Genomic DNA, 27,362 nt, shown 5'->3' on the forward strand with positions numbered 1-27,362 from the left:
AACTAATCAGTAGGTAAGGAGTATTCAGTAGGTAAGGATTTATTAGTTTGAAACCGTTTTTTTTTTTTTTTTTAAATATACAAGAAAGAAAGTTCATATTTTCAATTTGAGACAGATTCTATTTGTAACTTCAAAATGATTACATTTTAACTTTTTGGGCAATATTAAATTAATAATAAGATGTTTTTATTTGTTTCAAACTACAATAAAATATTATTAAAGAGTTTCTATAAATCTTTATTATAAAGATAAATTTTATAATTATTTTCAAATGTTTGTTTGAAATATTATTTACAAGTTAGCTTTTCTCTAACTATTTTGACTAAAATTACGAAGCCTTTTTATTTTTATTTTTTTAATTTATTACAATTAAATTATTTTTCTATGAAGTGTATAGGAATAATTATTATAAATTTGATTCAAAATAAGAGCTGAGGAAGTTAATTTTTTTCCAGCTAATTAAATTATCAGAAAGTAACTAAACCAAGTTTAAAGTATTTTTCTTTTCTTCTTTTTTACGAACGTAAGATTTTGTGACTGTTAGATCCGTCTATTTATTATATTTTTGCAATTTTTTTATTTGGAAAGATAAATAATGAATGCATATTAAATATGTTAATTTTTTAGTAAAATATTTGTAATTTTGGAATCAATTTTTATCAACTTTCGTTATATTTTCGAACGAAAACCATGTTTGAAATTTAAATTTAAGAAATTAAAATTAAAAATAAGCTTGCAAATTCATATTATAGACATTTAGTTTTAATAAAAGCAATAGAAATTTTACTTAATAACATTTCACTCATCTAAATTTTTCATCTTTTTTTTCTATCTAAATTTAAATTAATATGTATCTGATGTATGAAGCGTCAGGCTTTTGTAACTGATACTTAGTTACATCAGTACCAGTTTGTAACTAAGTTTAACAGTAACAGTTTAGTACACAATTTAAATCAATAAGAAAACCTTAATTCGAATTTTCACTTTACTCTTGTAAGACATTTTTTTTGTGTTTATCATAATCAGTAGATTTGACTAATATTATTTTTTCTTTCAATTTTTAGGCGTACCATGGTGATCACTTTCATCAAAAGATTCACTCTTCTCTTATTTATTCTAGTTTTATATTTCACAATTTCCAAAGTATTCTTTTAAAATAATTTTTAAAGATGTCACAACACATCTAAAATATTTCACTTAAGATTTATTTCAATTAAAATTATTTTATTGTTTCGTTTTTCACATCATAAAAGCATGCAAAATCTGAAGACGTATTCGACTTGTAACTAAAGGTAATAACAATAATGCATTTTTAAAGGACAAAAGCATTTTTTTTTTAAATTCAGATTTATTCAATATTTTGCAATTATTAATCCTGTTAATCGTAGTTTATTTTTACACTTTCATATCAGATTCTTATTCAACAAAGCAATTATAGAGATTATATAGATAACATCAAAATATGGAAATAAATTATGTTTTACTTATTTAAAATGATTAAAGGATAGAATTTAAATATTAAATAAAAATTAAATGTTCTTTTATTCATTTCATTACAAACATTGAAAAAGTATCATGAACATTTCTTTACAGTTGCGTATTATATCTTACACTGTGTTATCATGAATGAGTTATTAGTCTTTCTTTTTAAGCTCTTTTATGTATCATATGTAGATATTTTACTCATAATAATTGTTTCTGTATAATTTAAGCAATTCCTATTTTATATCTTTTGCTGGATCGTGCAATGTACATACTGTTATGTGTAACTGTGAATAAATGTTGAAACTTTTAAAATTCAAAGTTATTTAAGCTCTTTTGTTATTGGTTCTGCAAAAGTAATACAACATAATAACGTAATATGCTTTATTCAACGAATATAATCTGTATCAATAGTGTTAGCTTTTACATTCTTTTATTTCCACAGACATACACAGACGAACGATAAACAAAGGAATTAATAACAAGAAAAAGTCGTTTGGTTGCCTAGCAACCAACTAGAGTTGCAGTTATTATATCAGCAGACGATTTAAAACAATTATTCAAACTAACTGTTTATTGATGACGGAACAAATAGAATCAATTGATATACTGATTCTAATGATAAAAATAAAAATTCTGGTAAAAAAAAATACGAATAAAATATCTCAGATCAATATTTGAAATTTAAAAAAATCAATTTTAGTGATAAGACTCATTTTGTCTACAATATACTGGTTCGAATCTGCCATTTTGGATAAGTAACAAACGTTGACTACAAAGACCAAAAGTTTTAAAGACCGCACGCGTATAAGGGGAAGTTAAACTTAAAATTTAAAGTGGCCTTGATGAATTTAGTTACTGAATGGTTGTCTAAAGGGAGAAAGATATCACTGTCGATTTTTTTTTTTATTTCACCGAACACTTTTTACACAATTTTGAAAAAGGCAAGAACAATACAGTCTACACTCTTTTTACAACCCCCATTACAGCGACTGTTTCTTTATGACTACCAATGCATTAAGTTCAATATCTTCTGTTCACTAATGCAGTGTTATAATAATATTCATTAAATACAATTACCATATGATAAATGTAAAATACTTATGAATCACCTTCGAATGAAAAAAAAGTGAGAGGCACTAAATTGTTATCATAATTCCTAAGTGCTCATAATTTATTGTCAAAAATTTAGTGAAATACTGCACATTGATAAATGAAGGTAGCATTGTCATACAGAAGTCCCAGAAGCATTCAATAGAGGACAGGAAACCAGCTGATGTGACTGAAGAGAAAAATATGCTTATCTGTATAATGCACAAAAGAGAACCTAACAATGTGATTCCTTTTCTAATAATAAGGCATGTGAAAACGAGACTGAAAGTAACAAATTGAAGATTTCAAATTAATCTTCTTTGAAAAAAGACAGTAGATAAACCTTTGTTAAAAAGTTTTTCTAGCACAATAAATCCACTTGTTTTGTGTCTTAGCTGAGAGTTGGAATTGAATTGATAGGTAATAGAATAATAGGACTACTATCTTGTTTGCTGTAAATTGCTTGTAAAGTATTTCATTTCAATAAAGTCAAACACAATTTTATCAATGTTCATGTGAGGGCGTTAACTGATATCATCTAAAGGATAACTACAGATAATCCCACCCCAAAAAACACACTTGTTATCAATGATGGTCTGTTGTAGTGAGGGAGGAACTGAAAGAAGTGGACGGGTTACACTATTTCTGAAAAAAAAATTTATGGCCGCCCTTTTAAAGAAATGTATCTAGGTAATTTCCTTTTCAGTATGTTTGTGTGTTCTGACAGTATTTATACAAAACCAAAAAAATCAATAAAATTGAAATGAGATGGAAAAAAGATATATGTAAGAAGCTTAAAATATTTTTCAGAGGTTGCAGCATGCATGAAACTACAAATAAATTGTAATCAAAATTTGAATAACAAATAAAATTGTTATCAAAATTTAAAAATAAATACCGAAAAATCCCTTGTTTTGAAAATGTAAGCATTCTAAAAACTATTATTTTCATTTGTTATTTTCCATATTTTCAACAGAAAAGTGCTTTGCGAAAATTAATTTCTTTAATTTGAAGTACATTGCATGAAAATTAAAATAAATAAAGAATAAACGATTAACTTATAAAAGAATTGAATAATAGTTTAAAAAAGAATCGAAAAAAAATGTAATTAAAAAAAATTTTCACCGACTTAACATTTTAAAATCTTCCATGTATTTTGATCAGCAACACAGAAAAATTAACAAGAGGGAAAAATACTTAAAGAAATGTATTCATTATTATAATAAAATTACATACAAATTTATAAGAGGCTCCTCAAAGCTACATGCCCTAAATCACTCTTTTAATAAGCAAATACTTTCAAGTCTACGGCTAATTTTTTACAGTAAATGAAATTTTGAAAATCCTACCCATCTTTCCACCAAAAAATGGTCTTAAAGATAAAATTAACTTTAGGAAATAAGCTAAATGAAATTCATTATATATATACACCGCAGAGCCATTAAATTATGACCACCCTGCTAATAAGCCCTCAAAACTGCTAGCCCCCGCCGTGGTATTGATTCCACAAGGTGCTGATAGGTAGTCTGAGGTATCTGGTACCAAGCGCTCACCAACTGGTCCTGCAATTCCCTCAATTCAAAAATTTGAAGAAGAAATTTGAGATGCCTTCGGTCAAATTTATTTACACACTCAGCGTGTCCTGAAATCTGCACCCTTAAGCCATATTTTTAGAATTCTTATCTAAAATAATGTCATTAAATTAAGAAACAAAAACGCTATCGAAATTTAAAGTATTCCTGTACGAAATGCAAAGATGTTTCTACAATTGCTTACTCCCTCTTTGTTTTCTTCAGTCATCAAGCAAGGTTTGGTGCTTTCAACTTGGCTACCCTCGTTCCGGATTCGTCAGATTTTGATAACTTTTTCCTATCTTTAATTTAAAACTTAGAATGACTATAATTTTTATTTCATTTTTTGTCAAAAATTTCATAAAATAAATATCATAGGTGCTCTCAGCCTTCCCTGTATTGCGGTATAAAAACGAAATTAATGATGTTGACTTAAAAAAATGTCTGTATAATACAGTTGCTTCCCATGTGGAGATTTGAACAAAAAATGATTGGCGAGAACTAAGTACATGTAGGGGAGAGTCGGGTAGCTCCGCCCAGCGGGTACCCCCGCCCAACGTCAATTTCATATGTATAGAATATTTTCTCAAGTCAATGTGCCATCGGACATTAATTGTTATATTAAAAAGAGATTATTTTCAAAGTTTCAAGTATTTATGCAGCTGTTAACATGGTAAACAATAGTTTTGAAAATATGTTGAATACAGTAGTCATGAAATTAAGAAAAATTGGTTGAATGTTTCGATTAAACTTCATTTTAATACTAAAAAAATAATTTTTTCTATACATACAGCATTAAAGTATGTAGTCTTAAGTTTAATTTGCACAAAGAAAGAAGTTTATATGTGAAAAATTGTTCGAGTAATTACAAATTTACAAAAAAATTGAATTTCGGGTAGCCCCGCTCACATGAATGTCAGGTATCACCGCCCAATTTTATTTCGTTGATAAATGTACGGTTGCAAAGATTATTATTTTATTGCTTCAAATTTGAATGTTATATGCATTTTTAGCAACAAATATTGTTGTTATTAAATGATTGTTATTAAATGATAGAATTCATTAAAAGTACATAAATATGTAATAAATAAAATAATTTTTTGATAAAAAATGATAAATGAGGTTTATCTATTGTCAATACATTGGTCACTTTCATTTACTCCTGAAAAAACAGCCAAAAAACATAATTTTGTAGCTGGGCGGGGCTACCCGACGCATTTTGAAATGAGCTGAAAAACATGCTTTTTTAAATTTCTATTTTTTTAAGTTAAACTATTCTTTTTTTGGTTTATTCTCTTTGCCAAATATGGCCAAATATGGTATGCTTATATGGTCAAACAATAGAAACATACAAAAATATTGATTATTACTCAATATTATACAGAAATATAAGCAATACTCCTTAAGTGAGCGGGGCTACCCGACTCTCCCCTAACTATTATAATCTTCTATAGTGTATACTTCTTTAATTACGAGAAAAATAGGATTTTATTAAAGGAAAAATAGTATCTAAATTATGGATATTTTAAAGGTAATTTGAGTGCCTTATACTGTAAGTAAAATAGGCTTCCTTAGTAAATATTAATCTTTCCCCTTGCTAGAGAATTTCACTTCCTTACTGAAATGTACCGCCGTAGGGAAAACACAAGATTCTCATTGGTTTCACCATGGTGACGAAAAGGGGAAAAGTGTGGAGAATTTGTAAACCACGTAGCCTTAAGATTACTGTATTTACAAAGAGTATAATGCTGGGGGATAATAGTAGATCTATATGGAAAATATATTGATAAAAATTGAGGTATATAATTAAAAAAATTATAATTGATGAAAACTTAAATATTTCCTTCTATCGTCTAAGCGAGGAAAAAAAAAGTTTTACTCATTCTATTATGTAACGAGTTTTGCTTTTTCGAGTATGAAAGAAAGAAATATAAGTCCCTGGACAAATATAAAAAGTAGTATATTATTTTGATCGAGATTAAAACAAATATTTAAATTCAGACGACATGGTCAGTTAACATGTAGCTTTGTTACGTCACAAAATTAGTTTGCAACGTTTATATGGAATAGGTGCGTCCCACATATCTGGCTAAACAAGATTAGATGAATCAGGTGATGCTCATGGCAACAATGCCAAAATATCTTGGTCTATTAAAACTAAGAACGGAACAGTATTAGAAGAAACAATTCTAACATGCAATAAAAGATGAAATCAGTAAGAGAAATAAGAAAAAGACCAAGAATGACTTAGTAGATGTAAATGAAAGGAGATTTTAAAAGGGTAAGTATTAGAGGAAGCCAGATACCAAAGATCTGGGATTTATTGATAAATAGGCTGAATGGTGGTGATAGCGGATCGCGCTAATGGTTTTCTAAAACATGGTGAACTGCGCTGCTAACATCTTATCCGGTGGTCCATAAGATCAGTGTACTGCGCTCAAGGCAACCCTTATTACAATCCCTCCTACTTCAATCAATGTAGTAAAACAAATTCTGATAAAAACGTCGTCTCGCTAATGTTGTTCACCAGAAGTTAGTGTGCTGTGGGGGGAGGGGGGATATGTCAATTAGTGTTCCTCCATCTTTTAGCAATTTTCATTTAAAAGGATTTTTTTAAATGAAAATTGCATTCATTAATTTTTAAATGAATTTTGTTATAAATTTTGATACATCTGTAATTTTAAAACACAAACTATCTTTAAACTATGGAGAAAGAAAAATTTCAGTTCATTTTAAGGTGAAAGGGGGTCTAAATTTTAATTTGACCGTTGCAATTTTTTCAAGAATATTGGTTAAAAAGTTTTTAAAAAAATATTTGATACCCACTTCTCGTTTTATGTTGGTTAGAAAGTAAAAGTTCTGGGTGCATTATCAAATTATAATTAATTTGAAAGAAACTTACTTTAATACTTTAATTTTAGTGAATTTTTCAACCAATCTATATTAACCCCAAACTTCTGCATTTTATTTAAAAAATATGCACATAATAACTTCGATTCCGGACTTATCCGTAAACTTGACTCCGATCATTAATCAATTAAAATTTCCACCAAATTCCAGGTAAAAATTCATTGTGAAGAAATCATCTTTTATAATTTTTTTATAATGTTACCTAATACTATTTAGCTAATTTGATTGCTATTCAGCTATTCTAATATTTTAGTAGTAATAAAAAAATCTCTATCTTTATTGTATCTACTCAGTTGATAATTGAGTAGATCAGCAGATAAATATAAGCTCTACTCTATAGTTATATGCAATATGAATACCACTGATCTTACATCGAGTTTTACTGCCAGTATCAAATTTACAGAAAGAAGAAACGATTTGAAAAAAAAAATTTAAGAAGGCAATTTTTTAATCACTTGATAAAAATCATAAGGTTAAACAATATAAAATAAAATAGTTTTAAAAAAACCTTCAAAAACAACAGTTTTTCTAAGGTTTTGCTCGGAAAAGTTAAAATTAAAATACTGAATGTAACTTTCTAACTTATGAGAGTCGAGTCGATATAGTCTCAGTTAATTTTCCAGACACATGTTTTTTTTATATCAGTTTCATCATAAAATGCGTTGCAGGAATTTCGTATATTTTTTTTTAAAGTTGGTAATTTATTTGATATTGTTATTAGTAATCGAAAACCTCCGTCTTTTTATCTGCTTTCTTTCTAAAGTTAATAAGAAAATCTTGCAACACATTTTAAGATAAAAATTTATATAAAATGAAATAATATCAGAAAAATTAACTGAGACTATATTAATACGATTTTCATAAAATTTGAAAGTTACACTCAATATTTAAATTTTTACTTTATCGAGTAAAACCATAAAAGAGTTGTTGTTTTGTAAAATTTTTAAAAATTATTTCATTTTTACTCTTAAGCAATCTCACGATTGGAACTGTTTCCCAATTTCAACTACAAAACACTGAGTACTATATATTTATACAAAATAATGCGTTTAAATGTGTCTTAATCGAAAATTTGTATTCACAATAAATCAAAGTTTAAAAGAGAATAGCACAACGTTCACAAATGGATAAGTTCACCCATTCTTTTATTCCAAAATTTATAATTACATACATTTGTAAAATTCAATCACCATAAAGATAATAAAAATTCAATGATAAATGCAATACTATCAGTAAATGCATTATAATATATTTGTAAATCTAATTCTGATTGCAATATCTCATATTTAATAACTTGGCATAGTATATTTCGATATATTTCTTGAATTGCGCTTGATTTTTATAAATTGCACCCCTCACACGTCAATTTGAAGAAAGCATCCAAACATTCATGTTCGATATAACGGCAGGCCTGTAGCTGTCTAATAACTTGCCAGCTTCTCCTGATGAGCCATTAAATGAAAAATCCATTTTGATTTTCAAAGGAGAGGTAACAGTTCTACCATGACGCCAGCTGTTGAACCGATAACTGAAACTTAGCCTGTAGAATTAAAATTAATTTGTTTGGTTTCGATTTCTGTAAGAATTTTCTGTCTTCTGTTATGAACAGATATGGAGCACGCGCGTTTTCAATGAAGATTGCCCAATCCTCTAATGTGACCCTCAGTAAAGTTGGCGTAGCATTTGAATTGATAAAAAAGCGACTTTCTTCTTAAAGTGGAGTTTTCTTCCTTAAATGGAAAATAATTCCAAATTATTGGTTTTCGCTGCATTTGTCAGCAATTTATCCACACATGCATCGATATTATCAACGGAGCTGCTTTTTACTAAGAAAAAAAATGTATGTAAGGCATCTAAATTAATATAAAATGCAACTCTGTCTCCACACTCAATGCGAATTATCAAAATCTGAAATTATGTGAAAATTTCCAGTCTTCTGTTATCAATATAATGTATTCTGTTATTTTACATATTGTATTCTGTTACTTGTATTTGTTATCTATATATTCTGATATCTATATTTGTTAAATTTTTAATAAAGGCAACTAATAAAGAATTTTTTTAACATTATTTATGAGCCAATAACAACTTTTTATGAAATCGTAAAAATGGGAAATACATTTACTTATTTAATATTTTTAAAGAAAATGAATATACCATATTGTGAGGTTGCTTCAGAGTTTAAAGTTTTTCAAAGTTCATGTTTCAATAATACCTATAACCCTAAAGTAAAATTTTGTAAATTTGTTCAATATAAAACATTCCATTACATAAAATGAAGCAAAAATTATTCAGAAATCTTAATTAGTAACTGAATAAGTAAGTGAAATTCCAGACATATAATTATCCGAAGGTTCACATGGAGAATCCCTTTTCTGTCTGAAAAAGACCTTTAAATGTATTTTACAAATAAATAAACAATAATAAAAATATGATACTCGAAAAAGAAAAGGAATTGTCAATAATGGAAAAATACTTAAATCGTTACTATTTTTGTTGTGTTTTAATCTTCCTTTTATAATATATCGATAATCTGTGGTTAATCAGTTATCAGGCAAAAAGAATAAAAGTCACCTAAGAATGTTTGATTAATGAAGAAATAAAAAAAATTATATTATGTATGCAATGCTTGTTCGGGAGACTTTATATTTAAAATCTGAAATATTCTTTGTGACAAATATATAAATAATAAAAAAACAAGCTAATAATTTAAATTTAATAATGATGACAAAAATTTTAAATCGTTATTACAAATGCATCTCTTGGATTATGTCCGTTTAAATGTGCTAACTTTTATCAAACAATTATCAGGCCACGGGAAAAAATATTCAAGAGTTCCAAATCGTAATATATACAAGCATGTAAAAATACATCTATAACCATATATTCGTAAAAAAAAACTACTTTTTTGTAACTTTTAATGTGGAGAGGGTAAAAGTAGCTTGCAATACACATAATTTTAAATCGTTCAAAAATAATCTGTTGTCTGAAAAATAATCTGTAATAAATGAAGACACGCAAATTAATATTCACGAGACTAGTTCTTATTTAAATATCTCAAGGTTGGACCAGGTCTGGGTCAAAACATAAATCAGCTACGCAACGAGTAAATAAACTATTAAAAGTTGAATCTATCAGTCTTCAAGGGCAATTAATAAGCAAAATTGTGTTTTAAAAATTCAGTAAATATACTGTTACCTGACAAAAACATCAGGAAATATCAAGTAAAAGTATTTTTCTAGTAGAGTTGTTAATATAAGGAAACATTAAGCTTAACGTATTTTTCTTTTTAAAATGTTTTCTTTCTGTCTCCTCGTTCTCCTTAAATAAATTAAGAAAAAATTGCTATCCACATTATTTTAATTTCTAATAGCTGTAAATATTATCATTATTTAATAGAAAATGCAAGATCCGTTAATTAGCTTTTAATTTTTTTTCTCGAAATTTCAAAAAAAGGAAAGCTGAAACTAAAAACAAAACAAAAAAGCGATTAAACACGCCTATTTGTTATTCCATTGGATGATTACGTAAATACTTAAGACCACTTCTGTTAATAAAGAATCTGAAATGATTTCACTCTCTACCGCAATAAGACAGCCCCCGATTTCTATCAAGAATGGCGGATGATTCTCTGACGAAGTTTTATAGTGGAAAAACAATATTTATAACTGGTGCTGCTGGATTTATAGGAACGGTCAGTCTTTATGTTTTATCTTATTATTTGCATAAATTGTTTGAAAATAATTTATATTTGTATCTATAATCAAGGCCATAACTAGAGTTGGATTTTCGGGACTCAAATCGTAATAGTTAGAAGGAAAAAAAAAATTTTTTTTTAATTATTTGTTTTTTTTATTTTATTTTTTTTTTTTTTGAATGAAATGCATCTAATTGTAGTGATAATTTTTAAATTATTTTGTTTATAATTTATTGGAGTTTCGAGATTTCTTGGAACGGCTTGTCTTACTGTTAGGCTATTGTGCTGGAAAATAATTTTAAAAAATTTTTGCAATCAAGGCCATAACCAGGGGCTGGTTTTCGCGGCTTAAACAAAAATAATTGAACGAAAAAAGGTTTTCAAAAATGAAAAATTCTTCGGATAATTTGACTATTTTGTTGATAATTATAACTGTATGACAATTAGATTTTGCGTCAATTCGATGTTCACAATTTGGCATGCCCAATTTTTCGTGGAATAATCCGTCGTGAACACAATGCATCATGGTGACGTGACAATGCAACGTGAGCACAACTCTTCGTGGGCAAAACTAGTCTAGGCACAACTCGTTTCGATAAAATAGTACATCATAGTTCAGTAATTCTAGCAAAAGGGTATTTCACCCGAAAAATTTACACCAAAATTATTTTTTGTCAGAAAGCTCTGTTTTGTCAATATAAATGATACCTGAAAACTTCCCTTTTCTCCTCTGTTCGCTACTCCCTCTTTTTAGTTTATATTTTATAACCGTCGTTGAACAGCCGACCCAATTTATGGGTTTACAACTACCAATATTTTACTCCTTAGCCTTGTAATTTTGAACTCAATCCAGAAGACAAGGGAGCTCCTGGATCAAGTATTGGGAGAAATTTGCCTTCGTGGAGGATTTTTTGTTGGAACTAACCCGCATTTGCGTTACAAGGAGAGGAAGACCACGAGAACCTCCCACGGTTAGCCTGACGGCATAGGGACTCTAACCCATGATCCGTCTACCACGGAGGATATTTCACGTCAGCACTGTGGTCGGTGCAAGCCGGCTGCGGAATTCGTATCGACCAGTCATCGCCGGGATCGAACCCCGGTTCACCTCATTGGAAGGCAAACGTAGGCCTCATTGGAAGACTCTATCCCCTGAGCCATCGCGGCTTCTACTACCTCTTTTGAGAGAAATGGGGTGGTTTAAAGGGGAGAATTGAATTTTTTCATGACAGGCAAGTTAGGTATTTTTTTCACGATGAATAGAATAAAATCAATTACGAGATGATTGAACCAATCGTTTAGAAGCTATATGGGTTTCATGTACAAATTTGTATTTGTACATATTCCATTACAAAAACTTGTAGGGTACATTTTCTGATGTAATTTTGCAGACAGAATTGAATGAGAAAAAGTTTATAGGATAAATAGCTTTGAAATTATAATTTTTCAGAATAAGTACAATTCAAAAATAGTACTTTTTATAAATAAAAAGAAACCATTGCAACCTTCGAAATATTTCTCTGTTTGTATTCATTATATTAAGCTAGAAAAATTGCACAAGAAACAATACCTCACGTGTCTGTTTAGCAAACAACAGATGCTTATATAAATACTAGTACAAGATTGTACTTTTTTCTTACAGAAAATCATTATAACTTCTTACTTTTTTATCATATCAATTCTTACTTTATCTTAATCAATTCAGTATCAAAATTACATGGAGTTCCTATGAAATCGAAATTTAAAAATACGACTTTTTCAGAATCTGATTTCTCAAGAACTATTCAGCCGATTTCGCTTAAATTTTGTATTTTGCCATTTCAAATAAAATCATGTAAAGAATTGTATACCTTACAATTAAAATTTTTCTATTGTTTATTAAAAGAAAATATTAAATATTTATTATATTTACTAGAAATTATATTTTGCATGGAATTATGTTTTGATAACAAATTTTCGACTTGTTGCGAAAATTAGCAATTTTTTTTAAATTTTTAAATCGACAATTTTGCATAAATGATCTTAAATTGCTCCAAAAATTTTGTTTCATTACTTTGAATATCAATAAAGTCATAATGCAAAAACGTAAGACGAAAAAATTTATTTTTTATACAAATGTCCATATCTTCATGAATATTTACCCTAGGTTTAAGAAACTTCAAGCAGTTATTAAAAATATAACAACTAATGTAATCGATGCAAGTTACAAGCTTATTGCATAATTTACTGGCATTAGGTGTACAGAAATATTCGCAATTTATTGTAGGTCTCTCAACCCCCTGAAAGCTTTAAATTTTTCTTGCTAAGTATGAAAAATCGCGTGAACTAAGATAACTCTAAAGTTAACAAATAATCCTTTAAGTATTTCGTGAAAAATTTTGAAAAATATATCAAAAACTGAATGTGTCTCTTTCACTATTGTAGGGTAGCGTCTGGGGAATTACACAAAAAGTAAAAATAACATTAAAGGGTCCAACCTTTGAACCGCTCTGCTGACTATATTTCCCAGATTGAGACTATACACTAGATTTTGGGGTTCAGAAATCCGAATCTGTCGATAAAAATGTATATATATTCATAGAAAACAGTCTCGGAGCTGCCATCTAGTGTGGCAGAAATTAGACGTCCAAATTAACATGACCAACGGTATCTCACCCATTGTGGTGGTCCTGAAAGAGTGGATACCACCTCTGGAGAACGCACTAGGTCTGCTCATCGGCAAGACCGATTGTGCAGCTCATTGGAAATAAAATAAAAATATAAATATTCATAGAAAATACGTTTTTGTGTAACTTTAAACGTATTAAACGTTTTCTCTGCACTAATTAATTAGCATATTTGTGGACACCTCCTTGAACCATTAAGATTGAGTCCTTGAAGATCCCGTCATTAATCTTCTGTTATTTTTTGTGTTCTGTAAAATTTTTTGAAGTGCACGGCAGGAATTTTAAGAATAGCAGAAGAATTTTTCTTCGATTGGGAAGAAGATAACTCCCTCGGGGGTCGTACATTCATTGCTTTATTAAAATAATGGGTATTACGAAGAAAATGGTGGTAGCTTTTGCTTTTCTTTACTGATACCAGAAATAAACAAAAATGACCTCAATTTAACTTTTTTTCTTATATAGTTGCTCACTTAAGCAACAAAAATATATATTCTTCTATTAACTATTCTGTCTTAATAGCGAAAAACAGATAATTTTTAACTCAACATAAACGTACTGTTTTTGTATCTTTCGTTTGGCAAGGAAATAATAGATTTATTATTATTTCCTTATTAAACTTTCCTTGTTCGATTTAAACTTAGAATTAAAAATAATCATGTTAACCCCTATTCAGTCCTCAGAAATGCAATCACACAGTTGAAATTTGACGTGCTGAACGAGCAATATTCATTTATATCCTTAACGCGAACTTTTTTTTTTTTAAATTTCTAAATTTATTTATTTGTTCGAAAGTTACTGCGATTTTAAAATATTTTTTAGCTATATTTTTTTCAGTTTCAATTTTGAAAAAAAAAAAAATAGCTCTTGAAATCTTGGAAAAAGTTAAATACCAACTTAAAGTTCGGTGAACTCGCAGTTTAAGTACTGTACATAAGTTATAAAAAATTATCAAAATGCTGTGATAATGCACAGGTTATTCAAAAGAAAACGTCGTAATTTTTATAATACTAAATATCAAAATTTTGGACTTAACATTTTTTTTATTCGTCCAGAAGTGAATTCCATTTCCAGACATTTAAATTTATTAAACTCTGGCACTAAAATAAATATAAAATTCTTGTTTAAGGACGCGGAATACGTAACAATAAATTTCTTATGCGTAATTTAATAACTATGCATTTAAATAAGAAATAATTTCTAATCCAATCAAAGGAATGTTCTAGAAAAAGGGTTTTTCATAATAGAATCTTAAATTTAAATATTCTGCGTTTATTTATTCCACGACTGCCTAATGATGTTGAACGTGGAGTGCTGTGTTACGTGACTTTCGAGAAAGTACGAAAACAAGATATAAACATAAAAACAGGTTTTTTAACGAGGAAATTCTTATTAAAGATACATCATTTGTCATCCGAGCTTGCTTTCCCTGAAAGTTACATACAAAATTTTTCTTGCGACTATAATGCCAATCCGAGAATGTTCTAGAGCACGGGTTTCCACAGGGGTGAAAGCGAGACGGAAAAGAGGAAAGGCTGGTAGTAAAACCATTTCAGTTATAGCTAGTTTTGGGGAGGAGTTTACTTATTCTTTTTTTAAATTTTTCAACAATATCTACTTTAGCTTGGAAAAGAAGCAGTTTTATATATATGCCAGAATTATAAAAGAAATCTTGATAGTTACAGGTATTTCTTTTTTTTCGGAAAAAATGCTGGAATGAAATGTTTTACGTACCAGGTTTTTCTCTTTTCCGTCTTGCTATATAAGGGCTTTCACCCATGGGTTTCCAACTGGCAGCCCGGGAGCCGCATCCGCCCAGCGAAGCCATTTTTTGTGGCCCGCGAACTAAAATATATTAGTTGTTATTTATTTCGCGGACAATTTTCGTAAAAAATCTATATGGGTTTAAAATATTTTTCTCGTTAAAAGAAACCTAATTTCTTCGTTTCTGGGAAATTTAACAAACCAACGGGGAAAAAAATTAATTTCTCGGGTTTTACATCCAAGAAAATAATACAAAAATAATCGTGTATGTTGCTCTTTTTTATTTCATTTTTTTTGTATATTGTGAATATAATTCAGCATGTGTGTGTCAGAAATTTTCTCGAAGAAATTCTCCGATTTAACTTTTTGAAACCACTGATTTTGGACGAAAATATTTACGCACTCATTTGTAAATTTTAAATGTAAATATCTATTCTCTGGTGGTTGCAGCAGACAAACCTCAATTTTCTCATTGAACATTTTGTGTGCTACTATGTAAGTTTTAATATCAACCTTTTTAAAGTTTTATATCTTAGCAATTAGACATCTGTTGCACATTATTTGTTTAATACATGGGTGCACATTAAAGTTATTGTAGCCTAAATTTTTCAATATGCAATTAAATATTTTTAAAAATCTACTAATTTTGATTTGTAATTCAATACTTTTGTTTTGTACAACTTATAAAAATCTGACTGTTATATTTAATGTTCCTTCAAACATCAAAGAGTCCTACATTAAATTTTGATAAAGTTGCGGCCCATTATTTGATTTGTGTTTTTAATTGTGGCCCCCGGCCTCATGAAAGTTGGAAACCCCTGTTCTAGACCAGTGGGCTCCTAATCTTTTGTAACTAAAAACAAATTCTAGAATACCGGTCGCACAGCTTTTATCATTTATTTTTCATGGCAAATTTATATTTGAGATTTATAATTTTTCACTGCATTTCATAGAAAACAGAAATTTTTTTTATCTTTGTCGAGCAGCGGTTACGCGTAAAAGGATAGCCGTGCGCAATGGTGCCTACAGGCATGAGGTTGAAAACACCTTTTTAACACTTTTTACAGCCAATTTATTAACTGCAGTCATCTTCTTATTTATATATTGTTATTCTTCAAATATTGTTTTTATCTTACATTTAAAAAAAATTTCGAGAAAAAAAAATACATGCGGTAATTAGGAATTAGATAAAAAAATCTAATGCATGCGCAAGTAAAAAATAATGTTTTTTTTTTCGCGGTGGTGGAACTGAAAGCTGGAATGTGTCAAACAAATGAGCAATCATACGCGTGAATACTTACTTAAAAGTTATTTTTACAAATTCCTGAATGAATGTTTCTATTTTCGAGTGAGTAACGGAAACTAAAACAAGCTGAGCTATAAGTTCAACAGAAATAAAGAGTTTAAAAGCAAACAATTCATTTTTTTTTCTTTTTGCTTTTTAATTATGGTTTTTGATTTACGTTGGTTCAATAATAATTTAAAGGTATATTTTAGTTTTAACAATGTTTCATGAAACAGATGCGCTTATGAAGTCTGGATTAATAATCAGTTTTTTCGATTCAGGAAACGATGCGTTTCATCAATTAAGATTAGTTAGCTATCTTCCTTTTTATTTAACCTTATTTTTCAAATTTTTATACATACGAGAATATGTTAGAATAAATAACTAAAAACTGTTACGTCCCTTGAACACCGAAATTAACTGTTGCTTCCCCTGAGCACTGAAATTTATAATTGTGTATGTAGAAAAATTCTATGAATCATTACTTTTGAATGTAATATTTTCGATCAATGTATGTATATTCCATGCATTAAAATAAAATCGTATTCAATATAAAACGATTGAAATATTTATAAATCAAAGCTTTCACAGAATATATATATATATATTGCATCGTTCCAGAACTTTATTTTAAAAAAAGTACTTGGATTCATATAATATAATTCTAGAATAATATTATATGTAAGCTGGTATATGTACTATGCTATAATAATATAATTCCAAAAAAATATGTTTTTAAAAAATTAAGAACCTGGAAAAAAATGAAAGAAAAGATATACCCTCGTAGTGAGCTCACACGATTATAATTGCAAAAAAGTGTGCTTTCTAATATAGAATTAATACAGCCAAAGCAAAATATAACAATGCAGTAGTCTGAGGAGCATCAAAAAATTGAAATGAAAATAAGACATATTAAGCAAAAAATACAAAATGAAACATATGAATCATGTAATATTATATAAATATGTAACACACATTACTTAAGGCAAAAATGTAACTTATATATCGAATAGCGAATTTATAATATTAAAACAAAATAATATGAAATATTTTAAATACGAAATATAATATTTTAAATATGAAAATAAAAGCCATAAAATACACCCCACTATCCTCAACACTTTTATTTTCATATTTTGTAATCTGCCAAACTTGTTACGAAAATATTTTAAATCATTTTTGCAAGTGGTTTGTGGAAGTACATTTGAATTCTCTTGTCACTTTATAAGTTATATTTTGTTTCTTATTCTGCATTTTTCTTGAATTTTTATTTTCTATTTTTCGCTTAATATTTTTTATTTTACATTTCTTTCTTAATATGTTTTATTTCTGTTACAATTTTTTGGTACTCCTCACACTATTCTAGCGATATATTTTGATTGTTTTGTCTTTGTTTATACAATATTAGAAAGCACTCCTTTTTCGCAGATATAATTGTGTGAGCTGACGACGAGATAATATATTTTTGTTATTTTACTTTCCTGATTTTTAATTTTTAATAAAAAGAAAATAAAAAATTTTAAATTTTTTTAAAAGCACTTTAAATCTGACATTCTTTTTAAAAAAATTGTCATTGTAATAAGAATAACTGAATACTCGTTTTTTACCTAATATTTGAGAGCATTCCTTATAATATTTGTACAAAATTTAATTTTTTTATGATGGTAAAACTATTGTAATAATATGTTGGTAAAACTATTTTCTAATCACCTTGCATATGAATAACTAATACATCATTTCTTATGAACAGCCTAAATTTCTCAACTTTATTATTTCCATATTATTTTTTTCTCGATGTTTTATAACTTCTTCTTCAAAGTTTCAATGTCATAACATCAATAAGTTCTTTATAAATTTTTTTCAGTACTTTCTGGAAATTTTATTAAGATGCTTCCCAGACATACTCCGCATTTATATACTTTTGAGACCTAAAAAGAATGTACAGCCACTTGAAAGAAAGGAAGAAATATTCAATAAAAGAGTAAGTTATCTTCTTAATTCGTTTATGATAAACAAAACAAAAAAGAAACTATATTTCTTATGAATCTAAAATAAATCAATTATTGAATTTTGTTATAGTAAACAAAAGTTATCATAAAATTTTAATCATTGGTAATATATGTTACGAACATGATTTTTCTACATTGAAGCATTTTTTATTCCTAATATTGGGTGAAGAAGAACAAGTAAAAGGAAGGATATATTTAAATATTGTTGTCTAGATAAATGAGAATGACAAATGTTTACGATGCATTTTTTAACACTAAATCGAATGAAACCAATCACGTCAATTGGGTTAATAGTTTAATAATTATCAAGGGTTTAATAGACAACAAACAAATTTTGACTTATATCAAATTCTGCATTTTGTGTTCCTATCTAGAAGCGAAAATAATCGTTTTCTCTTTCACTTTTTACTCTGAATCGATAGTGGTGAATACAAAGTTGGTAAGATTAATATTTAAAACGTTATAAAAGTTTTCATGTAAACCCATTTAAAAGAGTTTAACTCATTTGAAAGAGGAATATAAAGTGTCTCAATATCTTAAAATCCTGTTCTTATCATGCTGTACAAACAATAATAGAAGATCAGAAAGAGAACAATATCAGAAAGATCACCAGGAGAGAACAAGATTAATCAGAAAGAGAACAATTGTTTTACATTTAGATACCATGAAGTTCCACTAGTTAGAGAAAATATTTATTAATCTTGTACAAACAATAATAGAAGATCAGAAAGAGAACAATATCAGAAAGATCACCAGGAGAGAACCAGAACAATCAGAAAGAGAACAATATCAGAAAGATCACCAGGAGAGAACAAGATTAATCAGAAAGAGAACAATTGTTTTACATTTAGATACCATGAAGTTCCACTAGTTAGAGAAAATTATTAAATCTTAATTTTGTCTGCTAAGCATTTGGAGTACATAAAGCAATTTTCAGTTCCGTTTTATGTAATATTATGCTTTTAAAACTGTATATTAGGTGATTAACCACTTTCTGAAAAGCTTTGTTCAACGCACGTACTCGCTTTGTTAAAGGTTGTTTCTGTAGCATTTACATGAAAAGCAAACCAGTTTACGAATCAGTCAATTTTCTCGATAAAAGTTGAAACCGAAACTTGTGTTATATTTATGAAGGGTGTCCCGAATCGAACTCATATAGTATGCAGATATAGAATTCTTGCTATTTTGAATGTTTAAGCGATAAAGTTATAATGTTAAATTACTTCAAAATCTGGCAAATTACTATTGTGGAAGATCAGACGAAAAACGATCAAAACGTATTTTATTACCGTTTGAAACAGAGAGGTGTTCAAAGATTAATCATTAAAAACACCTCTTGGATCCCCCAATAAATCAAACTGATTTTGCCATATTCAGTCCCACCTCTCTCAATGGTGATTTTTGTGTCACTTAAATATTAATTTGTGACTCAAAAACGTTTCCTTTTATTTAATTTTTGACAGGAATTCTAAAAATATAGATTAGGGGCAATCATAACTAAGCAGCGAAAATATTTGATTTATTAGAAATATTTCCTAAAGATTTAGGGTTTCTTCTAATCTTACTCAACCACTTTTTGGGCTTCATAGCGAATGAGCGGAAATTTCCCAACTAACTACAATATCGCTGCGAGAATAAGGTTACCATTACAGTGAGAGTGCTAACGCTGTGTAAAACTTTTTTATTATTATCTAATGGTTAGGAAAGAAGTGTGGAAAAAAAAGCGAATGTTTCCCCTAAGTTGATTTTAAGATTTGTATTTTTGATCGCATTTTTTTTTATCGTGCTTTGACTTCCCTTCCGATAAAACTCAGTTAATGCGCAACCTGTTTTTTTTAACCAGTTTTATGAACAATACCTTTCAAGTAATCATGCATAGAATTTTACTTCTGAGAACGGGTGGTCTATCAAAAAGTCATTTGGGACCTCAATCTTCGAGAGGAGAGAAAAATATCTTTTTGCTTTAAAAAATCTTACAGGACATATGAAGTATGATGATAATAATGTTACTACTCATATTGCAAAGTCCCTAATAATTTGTAAATTAGGCCAGAGAGATTGGCAGAGTATTCAGAACTCTAGATTAGTTGACTGATAATACGGCAACACGGTTAATAAAACTGGATTTTTCTCGCAGCTCATGTCGATACCTCATATTTTATTTCAGTAATTACATGGAATCAAATGACTCTATAAACACTAATTATTTTTCACTACACATGGTAAAGAACAGAGATGACACATTTCTGTTCACTTCATACCACAGCAGTTAAAAAAACATTCCCTAGATGGCGTTGACAAATGCTCAGAACAAAAGTAACCATAATTTTAATGCCTTAAAGAACCAAGTTTCCTTTGATGTGTATTATTTTTTTTAAAGTTATAATTGTTGCTGTTACTTCTTTAGAAAATTTTCTCTTCTCGCAATCTCACTCTCATAGCGCAAAAACTAATGGTTGAAATAACACGGATCTTCGCATATTTGTCAGGTATTATTTAAGAAACATTCTCATACAAAAATGTTATTGATGTGGTAATTAGTTTTCTTTTTTAATTAATTTTTTTTAGAGAAGGCAAGCTATAGCGAGGTTAAGGACCCTAGTTTCCTTAATCATCAAAAGCAGGTAGCATTATTAATAGGAAGGCGTTTTGAAAAATAATCATTCATGATAAATTAGAATCACAATTAAGGATATTTTGTTTCATTTAGCTTCCACCAGTCTACTAATTTCTCATCAACGGGAAGGAAAAAAATAAGGCGTTGCTCTTAATGTCACCTTAGAACTGAAAAAAACACAGAAAGCCACAAAAAACGCAAAATATTTTCAGTGGAAGTAATCTTCAGTGGAGTTATCTTGTATTTTCAAAAAACACGCCGTTTTACAAATGGCAATACTTCCTATATCATTGGATCAATAGCCGTATGAAGCTAAGCACAGGTGGCGTCAACAGTTAAAAATCGTTAAAGACTTCCGGGTTACTACTTCCGATTTAGTATACGCCTAAGCTGCAAAAACTGACTATCCTGTATTATTTGTTTACAATATAACTTTTTTTTTCCAATTTAACTATCAACGAAACAAATAAGCGAATTCATAAAACTCCTCAAGCATGTTATGATGCTATCAAAAAAAATAACACGCGGCGATATTTTACACAAATTGTATAGCCAAATAAAAGATAACGCTGAAAATATGGGTAATCTTACGCTTTATTTATGCTAAGATATTACTTTTCTCAAATTTACATACGACCCACAATTTCTTAGAATTTACAAATTACGGAAAACTCGAGAATGAAAACATATGAATGGTAAAAATTAATCGTAAATTTTTAACACCTTTCACAAAAATAAAATCTCCCAGAATATCAAGCCTTTTAACAGGCCGTCGCGTAAACATAATGTAAGCGAAGGGGTACACCGGTAGTTTTCTATATTTCTTCCGATTTTAGGAAGCTTGTTGTTGTTTAATCAGTCATCCATACAGTTTGTCTACGGTAAGAACTCCCCCCGCCATAAAGTCTCAGGCAGTCTACTGCTATGGAAACAAGAATAGCGCATTTCATGGAGGGTAGTTTCTCTCCACTCTGGGGCTAACACAATAAACCGAAGAAAAAGATTCCCTCTCTCGCGCCGACCCCACACTCCTAAATAAAATTGCTATACCTCGTTACTATAGTCACCGCCACGGGTCCAGGTGAATGGCGAGGGGAGTTCTTACTTTAGACAAACTATAGTCAACCGTTGTATTGACAGGACATTTTGTGCTCTGCTATTTCCACTCAAACTATTAATGTATAAATCCTTTTGTTGACCCTTTGCACAAAAGGTCATTCAAAATTTTACAAATTATAGACCATGGGACGAGTATCGATATTTTTGAATTTTGTTTGTCATAAAAATTGACTGAGTAAATTTTGTATCGAAATATTTTAAATATATAATTTTAGTAAAATTATAATGCTCCCAAGGTTAAATGAGCGCATTATTTATTCAATAGTAACCAAATTAAGAACTACAATTTATTATTATCTATTTGCAGTTTATTATTTATTATTATCTATGCGAAATTATATTCCATGCAAAATAAAGGGCTTTTTAACTTTTGTGTAATTTTTAAATCATTTTATGTAATAATAGGTATTTATAAAACTTAAATTTATTGGCTTTAGCCTTTTGAGTATTTTAAGTTCAATTTTAATTATCTTTCTATTCGTCAGCGATTTGTTTGTTTATTTTTTATTGAAAATAAATAACAAGCGCTGTTTTCTTTTAATATCTTTGTTAAAAAAAATTCATGTTTTAAGGTAATTCAATTAGTTTGAGAAAAAGCAAAAATATATTTCAAATAAGTAGATAGCTTTTTTTTCGAATGCCAAGATCTTTTATACTAGTATCTTAAAAGTTTCGAAAAAAAGTAAAGAAAACAGTCTCTTCATAAATGGGTGCTACTTAATGGAAATGAAAAAGAAATGCATGAAAATTCAAATGATTTAGAAAGTTCAATAATAAAAGTACGTTTGATAATTGTGTAGAAAATTTTATGTATCACAGGCACTGCTAAAGTGATTTGGGGCCAAAACAATAATCCAAAGAGTTAAAAAAAGCTAGAAGATATTCACCCAATTGATATCACCTCACCTGTAACTCGCCTTTAACCATCGTATCAAGAATCCATACTGATATCTTTCTTCATCCTAGCTATGTCATTTTCCCTCACCTCGTAACGATCTTATTATTTTCAAAGAAATGGTCATAAAAGTACTTATTTTTAATCCAAGAAAATTATATAAAAAAATAGGTATATGTTCAATATATGTATTCATTTTAGATTTTTGGAATTTTTTTTAGCTTGAAATTTAAAACTCCATATGTCCATGCAACTCTGACTCCATAATGTACACAATATTAAAACATATTTTAAAACGTATATTAAACTAATATATAAAACTAATATATAAAACATAAATTATTTAATATATAAAACATGTTTTAAATTAAAATACTCAAAGAAGATTTGTCTGACTTGATTCTTAAAAACTATCTTTTCTTTAAAAACCCATATAACAGAGAAATTAAGTTTCACTGTTTCATAAGAAACAGGCTGTCGTGACTTGTTTATTCAAGACATAAAAGATTCTTTAACTGCGTGAGTTGAAAAAACGGAAATGAAAATATATTCTCATGATACTTATTTCTCAATGCAGGAATGCACATACGACCAAAATTATTTAGATACTTGCTTTTTTTTAAACATTTTTACTTATTGTCCTATAGATACTAAAATCAATATCAAAATACCATCCAGAGTTAAAGGAAAAAGTTCAAGTAATACCTGGAGATACTTCCTTGCCAAACTTAGGAATGAGTGAAGAGGATTTGAGAAAATTTTGTGAGGAGGTTACAATTGTATTCCATGGAGCGGCTGGTATAAGCTTCTCAAAATCTTTTAGGTAAGGTAATCTCATTTCTTTTTAACGAAGGCAGTATTTTGAAGATGAGAAGGGGAAGGCAAATAAAAAGTGTTTCATTTATTGTTATGTAACTGCACATGTTTTAAACTAAGTTCGAAAAACAATTAATAAAATAAATTCTGTGACACTAATGTCTACATCGATTACAATGGCATTCGATTTACTTGGAACTATTAACATCTTATTCTTGATGAAGTTTCCTGTGCATTCAGGAATTGAGATATGGGCTCAAAATAGTATATTTTAAAACGCGTTTTTATGAGTAAACCAGTGGGCTGCGCACCCTGCTCGCCAACCCCCGAAAATTGCTACGCAATCTTATATGGTTTGCTTCGCAAACCAAGCTCGCTTCGCTCGCTACTAACTTAGGTACATTGCAAATGCACAAAATTCAAAGAATTCAAAACAATCATTCAAATCCATATAAAAACTTTTTTTAAAAAATAAAAAAATTACATCTTTTTGGTAAATACTAAGTAAATAAAATAAATTTGAATTCAAATAAATGACATGTAATTCGTTAAACCTATTAGAAATGTGCTATAGTATAATTCGTGATATAAATCAAAAATCGTCTAATAGATTCATAATATATAAATTCGTGAAAAAAAGCGCTTTCGACAAAATACTAAAATAGAGATCTATCGACAAAGACTACTCACTTCTGCCTAGCTTAATAGTATGAGATTGCCGCAGCTGATGCTCTCTGGTTATTTCAGTTTCCGTTTTTAAAAGCGCTATATGTTGAGCCACCTCAGCTAGATTTGACATGTGACATTTTTAGCGGCAATCATTGGTTGATTCGCCATCAAAGCAAACGTTGCCACCGGCTGAAAAGAAATACAGTCAAAATTTGGGAGCCACGTAAGAGAATCATATATATTAGATTATTGGCATTCGGGACAATCATGTTTGAATTTTGGAGCAACGTGTTGCAGCAAAGACTGTCCGACTTTAGTCCGATTACAGTAATGATTTTAAATTGTACTGACTGTGAGATTATTATTTTTTATTTTACACCAAGAAGAAAACAAGGGCATTTTGTAAGTAAGAGCATTATCTTTGAACAATATGCGAACTGTAGTTTTGTAAGCATTTCTAAAAAGGCAAAAGATTCTAACAATTTATCGGTTAAATTAATTTATACAATAAAAATTACCCTAAATTGGCCAGTAATAAGATAAAGGAGAGTCTTTAAAATGGGTTTTTAAAAAACAAATTTTATCTTTAGCTTCTCTATACATTTATTTCAAAATATAAGTTTTACCTAGAGTCACTGTATCTAACTTAAGTTAACGAGATATTACAACAGCTTCGAAATTTTCCGAAATAGAGGTTGCAAACAACAACGGAACAATAACAATACCGGCTTACCACACTTTAAGTGGTTTCTCTCTAACTCCACTTCCTTACTTCAAGTTTGGAAGAACAGGGAATACGCGAAACTATCTGTAAGTTTTCAAAACGATAGTTATTACTTTGATTTTCGAAATATTAATTTTCTGAAAAATGCATTAAATTGTCGAATTCCAAATTATTTATTAGATTAATTGTTGTTTCGTCACTTGTTACTGTAGCCTATTTTCCAAAGTCGAATCAAAATGAAAGCGATTGTAGATCCTTTAAAAAAAGTGGCATGCTACTACAAAACCATTAATGTATTGATACATTAATGGTTTTGTAGTAACATGTAATGTACTGATAACTCGTAATGTACTAATACTGATATCAATTCATACCTACCTCACTAATATAAGTAAGGAAAATTAACTCAACATATATAACTTTTTTTAAAAGATAAAAATTTTTCCAAGTATTTCTACTATGCCTTCAATTTGTCCGTCAATACGCAGAATTGTCCATTTTAGCAGTAGAAAGACGATCAATTCTCAATATTTTATAAAATTCACAATATCAATATAGATTTCTTCTATTAATTGTTAGACGATAATAGAATCGAATCATCGAATTATAAATAAAATATAATTCGATATCATCGAATTATAAATAAAATAAAGGGGCTATTACTGTTTTATCTCGCACATGATGCATGAAATTAATTAATATATTTGTTAAAAATTATTTTTTAAATATGTTACTGTGAATAAATATCTTAGTACCAAACGTATAATTATATTAATTCAAATATACGTGAAAATTATTTTATTCGCAAAAAAAAAACTTTTGAATAATTATAACTTCTTATCAGGCGATAATTCTTCGATTTTGATTTTTGATAATTTCTTCTAAGACGTGGAGTCACTCATAATCACATACTTTTATCAAAATAGCAACATTTTTTGGGGGGAAATCAAAACTTGAAAGGGGACAGTTTGTTCTCGTTTTCATAGTTCTTCTGTTAATAATATCCGAATTTTTTGTTTCAGAGATTCATCCTTACAAAATGCTAAAGGAACAGATAATGTAATCGAGGTTTGCAGAAAACTTAAAAAATTAGACGTAAGTAAAGATTGGCATCTTACTATTGTAATTACACCATATTTTTAAAGGAGACTACACAATTCCGTTCATTTCCCGATAATTAAAACCTCCCGTTCGATATGTTGGCCATAATATTCGCCTATCCCTGCCTGGACCGGGGTTCCATATCCCATCCTGAAGGCTTAATGTCTAATTGGATTTTTCTTTCTCTAATTATGTCTTAGGGATTCGGAATCTACCCTAATGTATCCATTGGTCTCAGGACCAGAAGTGTCTGAGCAAGATTGGGTGGTTGAGTAGTGTGGAATGGAGAAAGGATGATTGCTAATATCCATTTGCTCCCCTCTTCAAGGATCTAAATTGCGATAGTGTCGATCAGGCAGGTGTCAGTAATGTCTGCTTATCGTCATTACAAGTGTATTCGAAACCATCACAAAATTAACATTTAAACTGAAGCAAACATGGCAATTAAACATTTCTTAGGCATCTCTTTACTTTGCGTGTTTTATTCCCCCACATAAAGAAAAGATCGCTTCGAATGATAACTACAAATGTGACTACTTTAAACATGACAACAACTAGCATAGATTGAAATAGTATATTAGTCTTCAAACCAAAAAAAAGTTCGAAATTAAATGCCCCAAAAATTTTCCGTATTCAAAATCCTGCAAATATTTTTCATGTTACTCAAAGGGTGTCTTGGAACTTCGGTTACAATCTTGGAAGGAGTAGGGCACGTTAGAAGGATTCAGAATTGAGTAGCTACGCATGACCAACCGAGTGTTCTCACGTAATATGTGCGCTTGCCTTTTATATACTAATGACATAAAAGGGAGGCATTTGAACCTGTAATTTCATTTATTGAAATCATGGTATTTCATGTTTTCTAACAAATTTAAACACAAACTGCTTAAGCCTAGAAGTAGCTGTTTTAACGTAATTTACTTATTTGGTGGACAAATTAGAGAACTC

The 27,362-nt window shown here is 29.0% G+C and overlaps 2 protein-coding genes across 2 annotated transcripts in view; both read left to right on the forward strand.

Moving 5' to 3' along the window:
* Window positions 1-1,807, forward strand: part of LOC107439328 (fatty acyl-CoA reductase 1) — a 61,690-nt gene extending 59,883 nt beyond the window's left edge. The window contains exon 15 of the mRNA XM_071183784.1: window positions 1,065-1,807. Coding sequence (XP_071039885.1) covers window positions 1,065-1,155 — 91 coding nt within the window. The 3' untranslated portion in view covers window positions 1,156-1,807. The remainder of the gene's footprint in view (window positions 1-1,064) is intronic.
* An 8,563-nt stretch (window positions 1,808-10,370) lies between these two features.
* LOC107439331 (fatty acyl-CoA reductase 1) overlaps window positions 10,371-27,362 on the forward strand; it is a 34,073-nt gene continuing 17,081 nt past the window's right edge. The window contains exons 1-4 of the mRNA XM_043040131.2: window positions 10,371-10,749; window positions 18,329-18,445; window positions 23,752-23,927; window positions 26,336-26,408. Of these exons, the coding sequence (XP_042896065.1) occupies window positions 10,672-10,749; window positions 18,329-18,445; window positions 23,752-23,927; window positions 26,336-26,408 (444 nt within the window). The 5' untranslated portion in view covers window positions 10,371-10,671. The remainder of the gene's footprint in view (window positions 10,750-18,328; window positions 18,446-23,751; window positions 23,928-26,335; window positions 26,409-27,362) is intronic.

This window comes from Parasteatoda tepidariorum, chromosome 7 (assembly GCF_043381705.1).
Source record: "Parasteatoda tepidariorum isolate YZ-2023 chromosome 7, CAS_Ptep_4.0, whole genome shotgun sequence".
In the NCBI taxonomy this organism is placed as follows: domain Eukaryota; kingdom Metazoa; phylum Arthropoda; class Arachnida; order Araneae; family Theridiidae; genus Parasteatoda; species Parasteatoda tepidariorum.